General features: G+C 48.1%; 1 protein-coding gene across 2 annotated transcripts in view; it reads left to right on the top strand.

Annotated features, from left to right (window-relative positions):
- The window catches only part of ERGIC1 (endoplasmic reticulum-golgi intermediate compartment 1), a 106204-nt gene that overhangs the window by 32492 nt on the left and 55846 nt on the right, over nt 1-17866 (top strand). Inside the window, exon 1 of one of the 2 annotated variants that reach the window (XM_082650480.1) lies at nt 17535-17744. The exons of the other annotated variant lie outside the window; for it this stretch is intronic. Within the exon in view, the coding sequence (XP_082506606.1) occupies nt 17683-17744 (62 nt within the window). The 5' untranslated portion in view covers nt 17535-17682. Of the gene's footprint in view, nt 1-17534; nt 17745-17866 lie in introns of those variants that run through there. 2 annotated transcript variants of the gene reach the window in all.

Raw genomic sequence — 17866 nt, forward strand, 5'->3', positions numbered from 1 at the left:
CCCTGGTACTAACCAGCAGGCTTTCATCTCCGTTCTCTAATACACCCGCTCCACTGTTTACCTTCTCTGCCTCATGCACTCAATGGGGCTGTTCACAGGAAATGCCAAGGACCTCTCCCAAATAGCTTTGAACTAACCTTTTGTGATCGCTTTTTGGGTGCTAAGGGCTCTTTCTGCATTCCAGTTAGTGATCACATTTGTTTCTCAAAATCCCAGTAGAAGGGGGATGTAATCCATAGAGGTTCAGAGAGGTCTAGCTGGTTGCCTAAGCAGGGTCAGCATTAGAACGCCAACCTGTGTGAGCCCAAAGCCCGGGTTGTCTCCACTTCCCCCCTCGTACTGCTCTGCAGAGAGAAGGCAAGAGTAAGCCCACGAATGGCAGTGACAGCCACACCATCGTGGTAATAATTGGCAGTGATGATAATTGCAGCTGACATCTGTCGTGTGCTTGCTCCCTGCTGTGACCCGTCGTCCGTGCCTTCCGTGCTCTTCCACATATAACCCACACTCCAGTGAAGTCGTCAGTACTTTTATTCCCATTTTACAGGTGAAAAACACTGGAGGTTCAGAGAAAATTTTTTCCAAAGGCACACAGCTAATCCATGAGGCAGTAGAGCCCCTGGCTTTGCAGATCCACGCCTCAGGGCTTGAAAAACCGGGTACACTGTTGTTCATCCAGACACTGGAATATTATTCAGTACTAGAAAGAAATGAGCTAGCAAGCCATGAAAGGACATAGATGGGGGATACTTAAATGCGTATTACTGAGAGGAAGAAGCCAAGCTGAAAAGGCTACATACTATATAATTCCAACTACATGACGTTCTGGAAAAGGCATAACTATAGAGACAATAAAAAGAACAGTGGTTGCCTGGGGTGGTAGGAGGTGGGGGAGGGATGAATAGGCAGAGCAAGAGGACTTTTAGGGCAGTGAAACTGCTCTGTATGATACTATGATGGTGAATGCGTGTCATTTTCCATTTGTTAAAACCCATAGAGTGTACAACACCAAGAGTGAACCCTGTTGTAAACTATGGACTTTGGGTGATAGTGACGTTTCAGTGCAGGTTCATCCGTTGTAACAGATGCCCCACTCTGGTGCTGGGTGTTAATAGTGGGGGAGGCTACGTGTGTGTCATGGGGGGGCAGGGGATGTAAGGGAAAATCTCTGTACCTTCTGCTCCATTTTGCTGTGAACCTAAAACCGCTATAAACGATGGTCTAGTTTTTAAAAAACAGAGGTACACGATGTACTTGCTGATGTTTGAGCGACTGCCAGCCTGACCCCCTGGCCTGTGTTCTTCACCAGCCCTGGCAATGATGCGAATGGGGGGGAGGCACGGCTCTGCAGAGTGGGAGGGCTTCCCTGGCTGGGTTACCTGTGGGACGGCAGGCACGCCAGGGGGCTCTGCCAGGGGAGGGACTGATCCTCCCACTTGGGGAGGAGGAAGGAGTGGGTGAGGGAGGTGATGACCATATTCTTTGGTCTTCATTGCCTGGGACAGCGTGTGCTCAGGGAGGCTGGCCTTGCCTCTGCCAGGGCATTGCAAAACTCAAGCTCAGTTGAATCGATGTCCTTTGGAAAAGTACGTTTTGCTCAAGAGCCAAGTAAAACTGAAAATTTTGCAGCCAGCACCCTGAAGTCGAGAGCCCTGACTCACACTGAGTGCGAGGGAGGAGGCCCAGCTCAAGGCAGGCCTCGGCTCTCAGGTGCACCCAGGCTCCCTCTGGTGCCAGGCCCCTCAGCCAGCTCAAGGCCCTCAGTTGGGACAGTGTGCGTGCCGTGGGCAGTATCCTCAGATGGCTTTGTCAGGACTCAGACCCCCTTGCTGTTTAGCAAAGGTTCTGTCCCTACAGAGCTGTGGATAAAATGAATCACTGTTAAAGTCAAATTTCCTTATTGACTTGCAGTGTTGGTTCAGAGATGACTTCTTTCTAAGATAAGTCTTTGGTTGATTTAGGGGCGCCTGGGTGTCATGGGAAGAGCCCCAGGTGCGACTCACAGGTAGTTCTCACTTATGACATTAGGCAATTCAGTGTTGCTTCCTGAGCCTCAGTTTTTCTGCCTTTAAAATGGGTCTGGACTAAATCAGCCTTGCTGACTACCCAGGAAGAGCGTCACCGGTGCCCCCAGTCCCATGTCCTTGGCAGACATTGCTAATCCATCCCAGCATGTACACACTGAGTCCAGTCCCAGCCTTAGCAGCTGGGCAGCCACTAGAATTGATCCCTGAGACAAACCTTGACCACACAGGAACTCCGTGATCTCAAAGTTCCCTTCTGGTTTTACAGTGCTTAGGTCTTCTTGCCCTCTCCTATTTTTTCAGTCCTGCCATCTATTCTGATGCAAAAATACTTCAAGATTTGAGGCCAAGTTCACAAACTGATAGTCTTCAGGCCAAATATGAGCCACAGAAGTGTTTTCTTTGATTCGCATATTATTTTATTTAAAAAACAAAAACAAACAAAAAAACCCTTGTTGCCATCATTTTTAAATTGGTAATTTCCCATAAGCCCCAGATTTCTGGTTTTCCCTGATCTGGCCGCCCCGGGGCTCCTTGTTCCAGCCATGGGCCAAGCTGGGGGGCTTTCTACCCTCTTTAGATAAGCTGTGGACCCTCCGATTGCTGCAGGCCCCACCGGCCCACTTCTCTCATCTCAGTACCTGCCTAGCCTCAACAGGTATTTTCTACTGGGGAGCGTGTACTTCCTTCAGAGACACACAGTGCCTGGTTGCCTCTCATTTGGTGATGTGAGCAGCTAGGGGAGCAGTGTCTGGGCCCATTGATGCATTTGGGATGCTTGCTGTTTCCTGGAATCATTTTCAAAGGGAGGGATGTTTTCTGCCTGTGAATCATCACCCCCTGGTGAAGTGGTTTTAAGTTTTTATCTTCCCATGTGGGCTCTCCTGAAAACGAGGGCTCTGATAAGCTATGTGCTCATGAGGAAAGCACAGGTTGAGGCAGATGGAGGAAATGGTGAGGTAGGGAGGAGGCCCCCTTCCCTCCCGCTCTCAGTCACCCACTTCCTGCCTCACATAGGTCTCATCTGTGACGTCTCATTGCTGGAGCTCCCTGAGGGGACTCACCTGCACGTCTCAGGTGAGCTCTTGGCCCGGAAAGACCACCAGTCTTCTGTGACTCCGCGGATCTCTTGTTGCTTAAAAATGATGCTCCCCACTTAAGTACCGGGTAATGGGGACCCCACACTGTATAAGACCAGTGCCTGCCCTTGGAGAGTGAACTTTGAGGGGAAGACACCAGTAGTAGCTTTCTTTTTTTAATGACTATAATGCTATGATATAAAGGACAGATAGAAGGAAAACAAATGGTAAAGTAACACAGGTTTTGTTTTGTTTTGTTTTTGTATTCACTCGTTTGTTGTATTTTTCAGACTCCACATTTAAGTGATAACATACAGTATTTGTCTTTCTCTGTCTGACTTATATCACTTAGCGTAACACCTTCCAAGTCCGTCCATGTTGTTGTGAATGGCAGAATTTCATTCTTTATGGCTGAGTAGTAGTCCATTGTGTATATGTATGTGTGCATATATATATATGTGTGTGTGTATATATATATATACCACATCTTCTTTATCCATTCATCTGTTGATGGTAGACACTAATAGTATTAGTGAGACATAGTGGGATGTGCTGTTCATTCATGATGGTACATATATAATGTGCAACACATATATAATGACAGTACACCATGTGTCAAATGATGACAGAGGGACGCTCAGGGGCCATGGCAGCCCAGAATAGGGTGCCTCAGCCAGCCTTATGCTGATTGGAGGTGGTGTCGCAGAGGATGGGGTGTGTGAGCTAAGTTTTAAAGAACTACCTGGGGCCTCTGACCTCACCTCCCAGTGCAGCTGTATCAGCCTCCTTGCTGTTGGAGGAACCTGTCAAATATGCTCCTTGCCTCAGGGCCTTTGCACTTACCATCCCTTCGACCTGGAGCTCTCTTCCGTGGACATCCAGGTGGCTGCTGTCTCACTTAAAGGAGATATGTGTTTTGCATGTCATCTGGTCAGATGAACCTTCTCTGACACCCCTCACACCCCACCTAAAGCAGTACCCACATTATATTCTATTCTCTTAGCCTGGTTTATTTTTCTTCATAGCACTGACATATATTAGTTCATTTATTGTTTGTCTCCCCCACTGTGGTGTAAGCTAGGTGAAGGCAGAGAGCTTTGTGTCTGACCACTGTTGTGTGCCTAGCACCTAGAACAGTGCGTGGTCCATAGTGAGCACTCAGTAATGACAGAGAGAATGAATGAGCTGGCAGAGAAGGAGAGAGAGGGGTGCTGCAGACAGAGGGCACAGTGCATGCCAAGGCACAGAGCTGGCACAGAACGGGCCTTTCTGCAACAAAATGTTGGGGTCATGGGGTGAAGAGGCAGATAATAGAGAGACAGGGGCTGGGGAGCCCACAACAGGTCTCCTAAGACCCTAGCTGTCTTTATTTTTCCATTTATAACCTGTTTATTATAGAACAACTGAAAAGTACCAAGACGTGCCCAAAGGCAAACGGTCACCAACTAAACTCTCCCCCAGGCCAACAAGGAGAACCCTTTGATTCCTTTCCTTGTGCCTTTTTGCATGGGACTGTCTGAACATCTCACCTTTTAACTTGTGAACCACCTTGTTTCCTAAGGCACACAGCTGCTCCCTAGGGTGGCACAGTAATTTCATGTCCAGACAGACGAGGACGCAGACCTCAGCTTTGCCACTTGCTGATTGAGTGACCTTGGGCTTCCTGAGCCATGAAACTTGGCCGGAGTTGTCGCTCCACATGGGACGTCCTTCCACCCCTTTTCCCCAGCCTCATTTCTGCTTGTCTTCCTGCACTCAGGGTCTCAGCCTGAGACTCACCCCCTCTACACAGTCTTTTGTGAGCCCCAGTTCCTTTTCCTTTAAAAATAGGGGTGAACCTCATTTTGGTATCTCGAACGGATTTGAGAATTTGATGAGATGACGTGAGTCAAGAGGCTGGCTCCTGGGAGGTGCTCAGTAAATTCTGTCCTTGCCCTCCTCGTAACACCAGGGCCACCTCCAGCTTTTTCTCTATTATACTTTCCTTATCTGCAAATCTCTTAAAATCTTAATCCTGTCCTAGGCTTCTAACCCCAGGCCTAGCCAAAACTCAGCCTTCACTTTCCGAGGTAGCTGAGATGTAGTCCAAAAGGTGGTCTCGTGGCGCAGAGTAAAACTGAATCCTGTGGGCAGGTGGAGGTCAAAGGACATTTGGGGTCCCTTGAAGGGAGCCCCTTCCACAGGTATCTCGGCACAGCTGTCTTTTCCCCCAGTTCTCTCTTCCTAAACTTAAAACACCGGCACCAATCGTTTCTTCCTTTTAAATGTCTGCTGAAGGCCGTGCCCTGGCGGGGAGCCAGGGGCGTGAGAATCTAATCCCCGGAATAGCTCCGCCGCTCAACATTTAAATGCCGTCTGTATTTTTATCCAATGATGGGTCACTTCTGAAAAACCCTGCTCAGGTCCTGCCCCTCTAAGAATACATTTCCATTTATAGCATCTGAGCTCGGGATGTTGTTGTGTCCTGGTGTGGGGCCAGCGGCTGCGTCCTGTTTCCAGTGATTTGGAAACACGTTGGGGGCCCTGGCTGTGCCCCCCCCCCCCCACCAGCCCTCCCTCCCTGTGGCCTTGACGAGTGGGAAGCCTGACTCCCAGCCAAGCCCTGGCAGCCTGACGGCCTCGGGCTCCGACACAAGGCCTTTCCTGTTTCTGGGGGAGCATGAGCTCATTGGGCTGTTGCAGGGTGGGGTGGGGCAGTAGGGCTGAGGGGACCCCCGTTCAGCTGTGCTCTGCTGGGGCCTCAGTGGCACTGCACCACAGTTCCATAGCTCCATGGGACCCTTCCTCCTTCCCTCGCTCACCAAGCACCCCCAGCCTGCTGTCGGTGCCAGGCTGTGCATGGGCAAGGGAGGTCAGCACGGACAGCCAAGGGCCCCAGGGGCTGGTATGGAGCTTTGCAGAGGCCGCAGAGAGTCAGTGCGCAGCCTCTGGGTGAGGCTGACCTGGGTTCCAATCCTGACCCTGCCTCTTGCTGGCTGTGTGAGCTTAGGCAAGTGGCTAAGCCTCTCTGAGTCTTGGTTTCTACATTTGTTGATGGCATCTCGTGGGTGAGGGGGAAGGGATTCAGTGGGATAAAGTAGATCAAGGGACTTGGGTAGTGCTTGGCCCATAGGGTAGGAGCCCGGGAAATACCAGTCCCCTTGCCTGTCCCTCTGTTGACCTGGAGTAACTCAGGTGGGTGCAAGCAGAAAGTCTTAGGAAATAAATTTGAAGTTGGAAATAAACACTTGACTTATACCGTAGCAGTCTTTGCATGCCTTGACATCTCCTGAACTGCACTTTTTTGGCAATGCGAAACCCCCATGCTGGTTTAGTTCATTCTGCAGCGGAGCCCTGGAATCTGCACACTTAACCAGCTTCCTGGTGGATTCTGAGGCAGTGGTCCATGGGCCAGACTTCGAGAAACACTGCCTCCTTCGTCCATTCCAAAGTATTTCTGTAGACCTACTGTGTGCCAGGCACTTCTCTAGGCTCTGGGCATACAGTGGAATTCAACGGCAGGCAGGCCCCTGCTCTCCTGTAACTTATATTCTAGTGATGGAGTGGAACAGTGCACAAACACACGTAACACAAGGTAGTGATCGCAAGTGCTGTGAAGGAAAAGGCAGCAGAGTAAGGAGATGGAGAGTGGTGTGTTTTAGCTGGTAGCCAAGACAGGTCTTTGAGGAGGTGACATTTGAATATAGACCTAAAAGAAGTGAGAGAGCAAGACAGGAAGAGATCTGAGGGGAAATCATTCCAGATACAGAGAATGCAAAGGACAAAGGGCCTGAGGTGAGAGCATGCTTGCTTGACTGTTCAAGGAACAGATTGCGTAAGAATTTAGAGCTAATGCAACTAAATGTTAATAGTAAGACTAAAAAAAAAAAAAAAATAGTAAGACTGGTGCCCCCTCCCTGCTGTGTGTGGGCTTCGTTCTCCCCCATGAGCCTGGGTCCAGGCAACAGGCAAGGGCGTTGTCCAGTCCAGTGAGGCCTCCATCATTTTACGGATAGCCCATCTAAAACACTTTCTGAGAATCGCCTGGATGGGTAGTTATCTTCCTGATCAGCTATTTTACTTTCTTGCTCATCATGGTGGCCAAGAACAGCACATCTCATCACTTCTCAGACATTTGGGAACCCCAGGAGGACACAGGCTGTGACTTGGAAAGAGTCAGAGATCCTTATCTCTAACACAAGCTGTTGCTGCCCTTGCCGTGTTTCACTTTAACTGTCTACAGATGTGCACATTTGGATTCCGTGATCCCTGTGGTTTCTCCTACCTCATTGTTCTGGGAACAGGTTTTGTGTGAGGTGCTGTTGAGTTTTGTTCTGCACCTGTCAAGTGTGAAGGGCAGGCATGATGGCTTTAGGAATGAGGATGCTCCTTGGGCATTACTGTGTGAGCGCCACGAGGACAGGGACTAATTCTGTCTTGTTGACCTTCTCCTGTCTCTCTGGAACTCGGCACAGTAAATTAAGGCATAGATAAGTTGGGGGTGGGAGTTAAAAGAGAAGGGGCCTCAACACAGACCCTTGGGGGTATACCAAGATATCAGGGGCAGGAGGAGGAAAAGGAACAGACACAGAAGATGCTGAAGGGTGAGGATGCCATGGTACTTTAGGCAGCCAAGAGAAGAGAGAGCTCTAAGAAGGAAGGGACAGTCAGCAGGATGGGTGCAGAGGCAGTACTGAGGAGAGCCAATGGCATCAGACCCTTAGGGACTCTTGGGTGATCTTAGCTAGAGCACGAAGAGAGAGTGGGTGAGGGGGGCCTGGCATCCAGCTGCTGTGGGTTAAGGATCAAATGGAAGGTGAAATGTGAGGCTATTCTAGGCCAGTCATTAAGAAGTGTGCTGTGTACCTCCTACTGCATCACACTGAGAGGGGTGCAGAATAACTTGCTGTCTTCCCTTTGAGACGCTAAGACCAGTCACTGGGTTCAGGTGGCAGCAGCCTGATGCATCTGTTATGAAACTTCCCATCCTTGCTGGTAAATGCCTAAATCCAGTATTTCATCAGAGAAGGCACAATGATGATTTTCCTAATTCTATTAGTCCTTCCACATTATTCTTTGAAATTATTCTGTAAAATAGGACTTTGTCCTCATCAGCTATTTGGTTACCTAGATATACATTGTATATATCAAAAAAAATCGGAATAAATGCTTTCTCTTTATTTACCAATTTTCAGAATAATGGCTTAGCATCTTCAAAGGTATCCAATGAGGCTTTTTTTGGGGGTTTTGTTTTATGAAGTATCGTTATGAACTCATAGGTTGCTTAATGTATTTGATGTGTTTCATTCGTGGCTATCATGGAAAAGTTTTTTTCCAACAGTTTTATTGAGGTATAATTGCCATACAATAAACTTCACATACTTAAAGTGTACAGTTGGAGAAATTTGACATATGTATACACCCATGAAACCACCATCACAAGATAATGAACATATTCATCACCCCCCTGAGTTTCCTCAAGTCTCTCCCCTCTTCCCTCCCTGGGCAACCAATGATCTGCTGTCACTCTAGATTAGTTTATACTTTCTAGAATTGTATATAGTTGGAATCATACTGTATTGGCTTTCATCCAGCGTAATTATTTTGAGAATCATCCATGTTGCTCCTGTCAATACTTCATTCCTTTTCAGTGCTGAGTAATATTCTGTTTTGTGGATATGCCATCTGTCCATTTGCCCGTTGATGGATATTTGGGTTGTTTCTAGTTTGTGACTACTACAAATTAAGCTTCCATGAATATTCATATACATGTCTCTGTAGGGGAAAATACTTCCATTTCTCTTGGGTAAATGTCTAGGCATAGCATGGCTGGATCACACGGTAAGCGTGTATTGAACATTTTCAGAAACCGCTAAACTCTATCCATAGTGGTTATACTACTTTACATTCCGCCAGCAACGCCTGAGCGTTCCAGTTGCTCCACATCCTCACCAACACCTGGTGTGACCAGTCTTTATAATTTCAGCCATTCTAATAGTACCTCTGTGGTTTTAATTTGCATTTCCCCAATGACTCTGATATTAGCCTCATTTCATGTGGTTATTCACCATCAGGGAATCTTTGGGGAAATGCCTGTTCAAATCTTATTCCTGAGTTGTGAGTTCTTTATACTGAATAGAAATCCTTTAACAGACATGTGATTCACATCTATTTTTCCTAGTATGTGGCTTGTCTTTTCATTCTTTTAACAATGCCTTTTGAAGAACGGAAGCTTTTCATCTTGATGAGGCCTTATTTATGATTTTTTCTTTTATGGATCACGCTTTTGGTGTCTTATCTAAAGTCTTTGCCTAACCTAAGAGCACTAAGATTTTCTCCTATGTTTTCTTCTGTAAGGTTTATAGGAAGTCTTGAGGTCAGATTCAACTTCGTTCTTTTTCAACGTTGTTTTGGTTCTTCTAAGTCCTGTGCATTTCCGTATGAATCTTAGAATCAGCTTGCCAAATCCTACAAAAAACGCCTGCTGGAGTTTTGGTTGGAATTGAGTTGAATCTACAGATCAATGCCATCTTAACCATATCGAGTCTTCTGACCCATTAACGCAGTGTATTTCTCTGTTTACTTAGGTCTTCTTTAATTTCCCTCAGCAATGTTTTATTGTGTTCTGTGTATGGGTCTTGCACTTCTTTTGTCAAATGTATCCCTAAATATTTAATATTTTTATGCATCTCCTAAGAAGAATAGAAGTAACCATTTGTGTTAGCTTTTGGTTACACCTTCTATTGTTTCTTTTTAAAGATATAAACAAGGTTGGAAATTTATTTTTATCGCTACCTCCAGCTGCTCTGCACCCCAAACACACACACACAAAATTTAACAGAACACAGTGTTCCACAGTTTGCTTTTTTCTCTTACTCTATAGAGACCTTCCTCATTCCTCTTTATAGCTGCATCCTCCTCCACCTTATGGATGGTCTGTAGTTTATTAACTGGTCCCCCTGGATGGACATTTGGATGGCCTCCAGTTGTTTGCTGTTACAGCTGGTGCAGCGGTGAGTAATAGCCCTGTGCCTACGTCATTTTATATTTTCACCTGGAATTTACTGAATACCGTTAATGGGCCCAGCCCCGCACGACCCACAGTGGATTCAAGAACAAACCTGACGGTCCCAGCCCAGCAAGAGCGGAAGACCCTGCAGCCGTCTCGGAGCTGTGCCGGGAATGTATACGTCCACAGCGCCCAGGAAGGTGGGGAAGGCTGCCTTGAGAGGGGCCTTCTGGAAGCTCAGCAGTCAAATGTACTCCTCTTTCCCTTTGGCCAGGGCTTTGTGGTCAGAGAGGGTATTCTGAGACAGGAGAGGTCACAGGTGGAGGCGATGGAAGCTGGGAGGTCACCCTGTAGACGAGTGACCTTCACAAGGGCACCAAGATTCAGGGAGAGAGCCACAGGGGATGGGCTGGAGAGAGAACTGTGTGCGTGTTAGTACTGTGTACACAGAGCATCATCACCCAGCCCTCCTGCAGATACAGGCCTCTACGCCTCCTGCTCCCAAGCCTGTCTCCCTGTCCCAGACAGGCATGGGTACAGTGGACAGAGCAGAGGTCCTGAGGCCAGACTGCAGCAGTTCAAATCCTGGCCCAGAATCTTGGGCAAGTGAGATGGGGAGGATGCTGGTATCCACTGAACAGGGCTGTACAGAGGATGTGAGCTAATGAATGGACAGTCCAAGTCCAAGGCCGGGTGCACCGTGATCCCTCACAATGGGGACAGTAGCAGTGTAGCTGTGATTGCTATTGTTATCATTATTCCCCCCTCTAAGCTCCTCCATCTGGGCTGGAAACAGACAGATGTTTTCCCCATCCTTCTGACAGAGGGAGGAGTGGTGTGTGAGCTCACAGTCGTAGTTTGAATGTCAAGGACAGGATTCGGGGGCGGTGAGAGTGATTCTGGGGCTGATTAGAACTGGTGCTTGCACGGTTCTCTCCCAGCCGCGTTAGGCTCTGGTGCATCCATTTGTTAACCTCTGTGTGCCCTTCAACACACGTGCATGTGCACACACACCAGTGGTTCTCAGTAAGGTGGAAGAGATGAGTAAGTGAACCAACAAGCACATTTTTCACCCAGCTCCCTGGGCTTGACACCGAGGGCTCTGACAGGCTGGTGGGCAGGGGTGAGCAGGCCAAAGAACCAACTAAAGCCTCACTGACTATTTTTGGGATGAGTGACCCACCACTTCCAATGACTTGCTCCTAAATGGCGTCTAATTTCATTAGGCCGTGGAAACAGTGACATCACGAGCGCCTGCCTGGTGGCCGCCCACACATGGCGAACCACAGGGCGATCTGAGATTTGTCTTCAAGAGCAGGGGAGAAGTGAGGTCCCAAGCAGCAAAAGTTAAAATAGCAAGAGTTGAGGCATTCTGCTATGAAAAGAAATTACAGAAGAAATCCATTAGTCAGAGATTTCCAGCAGCAGTTTCCTTGCTTGGGAGCAAGAGAAGACTTATGCGTGTTTATTTTGGGTGAGGTTATGCAGCCGTCCCTCGCTCTGTAGGCTTAGATGTGGCCTGTACAGTGAATTTCTGTTAAGTAAATCCTATATTCTCATCGACGTCTAGTTCTGATGTTAACATATATTTTATCCTAAGGAATTTGTCTGATCCTAAGTTACAGTGACGTTAGAGGCACGGGTTGAGCACCTTTTTGATTCAGATGGTGACACTCGTACTTACTGCACCTTTATAAGAAGTCACAAATTCAGGGGGACTTTATTTCTTCCCTGGGGGTTCCTTTGCCCAGGTCTCTGCAAGTGTGCCTTCTCAGGCACAGAGCGGAAAAGGACAGGGAAGGACCGCAGGGGCGATCAAGGCCACGGCCATGACTTCACCCAGACGGAGCAGAGGCAACTGGAGGCGTCTCTGTGGAGAGAACATGGGCTCAGTGGGAAAATGAGCTTCCCGCATGGGAAGGTTTTCTCTGCCTACAGCAGGGTTTCTCAACTTTAGTGCCATGGACATTTGGGGCTGGTATCCTTTGTTGTAGGGGGCTGTGCCTTGTAGGATTGGAGGATGCATTAGCTTCCCTGGCTTTCTACCTGCTGGGTACCACCCACTCCCCCGGGTGACAACCAAAAATATCTCCAGACATCGCCACACTCCCCTGGGGGGCCCAGATTGCACCTGGTTGAAAGTCAGTAGCATATGACATTTCAAGAGCATGAGATAACAAGGATTTCACAAGCTTTTTATTGGCTTGTTTTGGTTTTAAATACTCTGAGTTTAATTATACCTTGAATTGGGTGAGTCACTCCTTCTTGGGGCTTCTGTTTTCTCTTCTGTAAAATGAATGGGTTGGACACAGTGATCTCAGAACGCCTTCTAGACCCAACAGCAGAGCGTGGTGAAGGCAGGAGGTCCCCTGGGGTCTCCGCATTTGGGTCCTGTTCCAACAGGTGACAAACCTATGGTCCACCTGGCTCTGGGCACTGCTCCCATTCTTCTGGCATCTAGCTCAGTCTTTCTTAGTCCAGTTGATCGTTTTCTTGCTTTCATTTAAGCCTATTTTGCCTTTTTTGTAAGTGAACATGTCTAAATACAGTACAAGGAACCCCTGAGGACCCATCACTCAGCTTCCCCACCATCCATTTCATCTTAATCTTGTTTATGGGGCCAGCCAGTGGACCTTATCTTTGTATAGGTTCATCCCTTGACCCATTCGTTCAGATCAGTTCCCCAAGGGCCTGGATTGGGCAAGGCTGGGCAGCAAGGAGGCCCAGGTTCTTCCCGTGAGAAACTCACACTCTAGGGGGAGGACAGGGAAAGAACATTTTCTGACAAACAAAGAATCTATCCTTTAGCTTTCTCTATTTAAGGCCAAGCAATTCCAATTCTTTAATCTTTCTTCCTAAGAAGTATTTTCCACCCAAATGGTCCTGGTTTATCCCCACATCGTTGGGAAAAGCAACAAGAATATAAACTGGGCCTGGATTCAGATCCCTGCTGTGACACTTCATAGGTGTGAGAGCTTAGCCAAGTCAGCAGCCTCTGAGCCTCATCTGTAAAATGGGATAACAATCCCCAACTCACAAGTTGGCTGAGAGAATTAGATGAGAACATGTCGGTCCAGGGCCTAGCATGAGTCCAGCACACACTAGATGTACACTAAGCATCCTTTCCCCTCTCCCCCTCTCTCCTTACCCTTTCCTCTACATTCTCCTGACAGTGGGTGGCCACATCTAATCGCATCACCACATCACCGCAGTGAGGGACTGACTAATGGGAGCCAGAGACGACGGCTGACTTCCTGATCTGTCACATGCCTGGGTTCTCACCAGCCTCCCGGTGGCCCATTCACTGCTGACTCACTTGGCTTGTGGTCAACTCTGAACCCAGGGTCCTTTTCAGCTACCCCTTTACCCTACCACCACTCCCCAGCTTGGATTTGCGGCATGGGAACGGAATCATTATCAGAGAACATTCTGTTTAGGTGGCCTTTCTCAAGGAGCCAACAGCATTGCTAGACCGACAGTTTCATGAAGGCAGGGACCATGTCTACCTTGAGCACTTGCATTTTCCCACCGTCTAGAGCACTGCTGGTAGGTACTTAGTAAATACCTATTGAATGAATGAATGTGTTTTGTGCTGGTCCCTGTTTTCCAAGAGAGCCCCATCTGCTCTGGGGCAGCATCTTCAGAAAAGCAAATAAGCAAAACCTTGAGACTTCGGTTTACCAATAAATGAGCTCTAAACTGATTCCCGTAAGTACAGGGCAGCGGAAGGACAATGGCCTATGGACCCAGACTTGGGTATGAATCCCAGCTCTGCTAAATTGACTTGCTGACTTTGAGCAAGTTGCTTATGGCTCAGCCTTAGTTTTCTTCCTGGAAAAATGGAATATCAGTATCTGGCAGAGTTACTGTGAGATGAGACTTAAATACAAATATACGTGGGAACACACCCCACGTGGGATGGCAGTGATTTTGGTTTGCGTCATTCACTCTTTCCGGAGCACCTACCTTCTTTGATTGCCATTGCCTCCTATAGTTTTGTCCAAGTCTCGCCTCCTCTCTTAGACCTTTGTTCGCTCAGCCTTCATCTCCCCTCACTCTGTTGACAAAGACACGCTCTGCCTGACACCCAGCACACCGGACCAACATTTGTTAAGCCAGCATCTCGAATTCTGATGCCTAAAGGGACCAAACATACACAAAGAAAGCAAGCTGGGTGGGATTTTTACATGAAATCTCCCGCTTAAGCTTTAAAATTTTTTTCATTAAATTAAAAAAAGATCTTAACTTTTCATTTTGAAATAATTGAAGACTTGCCAAAAAATTGCGAAAATAATACAAAGACTTCCCATGTGCCCTTTACCCAGGCTTCCTTAAACGTTATATAACATTATATAACATCTTATATAACCAAACCATTTTCAAAACCAGGAAAAGAACATTCTACAGTACTATTAACTACTCTACAGATCTTATTCGAATCCCATCAGTGGTCCCACTGATGTCCTTTCTCTGATCCAGGACAGCCTGCGGGGTTTAGCGGTCACATTTCTTTAGTCTCCTCCAATCTCTGACAGTTCCTTAGTCTTTACTTGGCCTTCGTGTCCTTGATACTTTTGACAAATGCTGGCCAGTCATTTTGTAGCATGACACTCAGTTTGGATTTGTTTGATGTTTTCTCATAATTCATCTGAGGTTGTACGCTTGAGCAAGTTCCCCACAGGGGTGATGGGGTACCCTCCCCAGTACTTCATATCAGGAGGCATATGATGTGTCTCCTTACTGGTGACACTCCCTTTGGTCACTCGATTACGGTGATGTCTGTCAAGTTTCTCCTCTGTAAAGTTACCTTTTTCCCTTTATGATTAATAAAGATTTGCGGGGGCGCTACTTAGAAGGTATGGAAGTATCCCATTCCTCATCAGACTTGATTTACTTATTTGTTTATTTACATCTATGTAGATCTTTGGCTTCCTATTTTATCTAACGGGTCATAATCTATTACTGTGATTGTTGATTTTAATGCTTATATTGCCCCTTCTTTGGCCAGCGGGAGCCCCTTTAAGCTGACTTCTTGTCCTTTTGATATGTCCCATCATTCTTTCTTGCTTTCTGACATAAGAAGATACTCCAAGCTCATCTTGCATTTTCCCTACCCAGCCCTGGAATCAGCCATTTCTCCAAGGAGCTGATTCCTCTGAGTAAAGAATGATATTTAGAAGCCAAGGTTTGAGGTCCAGATGTGCTCACTGCTGTCTGGCTGTCAGTGTTCCTGCACCCTCTCTATAGACCGAGCTAGGAAATAAATGTATACGTGATGTGTCTGCACACATGGATATTTCTCTATTTGTGTATGCTGAAAACCACGAATTCACAGCAATACCTTCATTTCCACTCTAACACCATGGGGTTTATTCTACTTCTCTCTCTGTGTATACCTCCCTTCCCTAACAGTGAGGCACCCGGCCCCCATTATCCTCACTGTATTTATGTATTTGATCAGCCCCCCTGTATGCAACCATCTCCCATCTCTCCCTCTCTCACCCTTGTCAGGTTCGGACACTCTGCTCTAGGCCACTCCCCGCTCCTTACCCTGGACAGCCTTTGACTTCCCATAAAACTCCCAGTTTTGAAACGGTGGCTCATATATTTATTAAACCATGAGGCCCAGTTTCTGGCTGTGGGCCCAGGGTAGTAACCAGGTATTAACTGGACCAGGAAGCTGGCTTGTAAGCCCCTCTTGCCTCTCCAGCATCCACTCCCTCCATTCCCGTCCTAGCACCACAGGCAGGTAAACTTAGCCTTCCAGCACGTCAGGCTCCATCCTCTTCTTCGTCTCTGCTTTTGCTGTTCTTACTACCTGGACCAGTCTCTGCCTGCACCTACCCTTTCTCCCATCCTCCTGCTCAGACATCAGCTCTTTTTGGAAGCTTCAAGATGACCCCAGGTGCCCTTTCCAGGTTCATCTGGCACCTCCAGCATACCCCATGGTGGGGCAGCACCACGTTCTCCTTTTTGGTCCCCTCTTTGTCTTTGCTGCTAAACTACAGGTACACAGAGCTGAGGGCTGATTTTACCTCCATGTCTCTAGTACCTGAAAGAGGGCTAGCACGTAGTAGGTGCTCATAAATGTCAGCCTAATAAACATTAATCATAGTAACAGCAGATACTGATGTAGTACTTTTGGGTGCCAGGCATGGTTCTAAGTGCTTTATGTGCACTAAGTCATTTGGTTCTAATCCCTATGCAGTGAGATAGTTACTGTTGTTGCCCCCACTTTGCAGACAGAGGAACTGAGGCACAGAGAGGTTCACGGACACTTCCAAGGTCACACAGTGGTGGGGTCACATTTAAGCCCAGGCAGGCTAACTCCCCAGTACATACTCTCTCCTCTAATATGCCTCCCACAGGTAAAGTGGGCAGCATTTTCAGAATAAGGGAGGTGAGTAGGGATGGATAGTTGAGTCACATGAGGCCCCCACCCCTCCTGACCACACTCCCAGCCCCAGTGCTTAGTGCCCTTCGGGCCCTAAGCACGGGAGACTGGTGGCTGAGCAGGTGGGAGAGAAAGTGATAGCTTTTAGCTCTGCAGCCTATAGGAATGTTTTCTCCTCTGAGGTCTTGAGGAACCAAGCACCTTTCACGTGTCATTAGAGTGAACGCAACAGGAGTCAAGTATCAGATCTTATGCAAGATTTCCATGTCATTGCATTGGGGTTAGCACGGCACTAACCTTTTTTCCCAATCACCCAAGAGGAACCATCCACCAGCCCATCACCCCTGGAGGGCGGAGCTGCCAGCCTCTTCACCAGAGAGCTGGGAAAGGGCTGTGGACTTAGAGCTGCTTGCTCGTCAAGTGAAGGGGAAGAAGCCAAGTGCCTGGGAACGCTCTGTGTCAGCTCCTCCGCTGACGTTTCTTTCCCCTACTCAGGGGCCTGGCGGGGTCTCGTAGTAGTACAGAAAAGGAAACTGAGGCTCAGAGAGGGGACGTCGTTTGCCTGACATCACACAGCAAGGAAGAAGACCAGCCAAGATTTGAACCCAGGGCAGTCTGATTCTAGGGGCCTTACCCCTTAAAACAACTGGCCAGAATTACACCCACGTCTGCCTGACTCCAAAGCCCTCAGTTCTTCCACCACCACCCCACCAGTCTGCTCTGGTGGGATCCATATGAAAAAAAGGCGTCTGCTCTGTGTCTGGGCAGAAACCCACGTGAGCTGGAGCCAGGGCTGTCACGAGCCGATGTCAGCCCCAGGCAGGATTTTCTGTTAACCTACTGCCTTGGAGTTCCGGAGAATCTCCAAGAAGAAGGCTGCAGAAGCTGGGGAAGGGGGGAGTGGAAACAAGAGGAGGTAGAGACAGGAAATGGAAGAGGGGGCGGAGAGGTGACGCCAGGCAAGAATGCAGCGCCGTCAGAGAACTCAGGAAAGACTGCGCTTGCCCATTCCCTTCAGCGTCAGACAAAGCCAACGCCCAGGTTCAGTTCATTCCCCCAGTGCTTACTAGGGGCCTCTTGTGCCCCAGGCCCAAGCAAGGGTCTGGGGACACGGCAGGGCACAACACTTAACAAGGTCCCTGCCCTCATGGAGCTTACATTCTCTTGGGGGCAAGACCAACCAAGAACCAGAATCAGATGAGGGGTCCAGGCCATCTGTCTCAGGGGGTGATAAGTAGTGAGGCAGTGCGACAAAGGAGGTGTGGGAGCCAGGATCCCATGGGGGGCAGGGGACGTCCTTCAGGCCTCTTGGAGGAAATGGTTTGGGGAAGAATGGCGGCTGCTGGGCACACCAGCCAGCACCATTTCCCCCGCTGCCTGA

The sequence above is a fragment of the Grampus griseus genome (assembly GCF_964374135.1).
Source record: "Grampus griseus genome assembly, chromosome: 3".
NCBI lineage: Eukaryota > Metazoa > Chordata > Mammalia > Artiodactyla > Delphinidae > Grampus > Grampus griseus.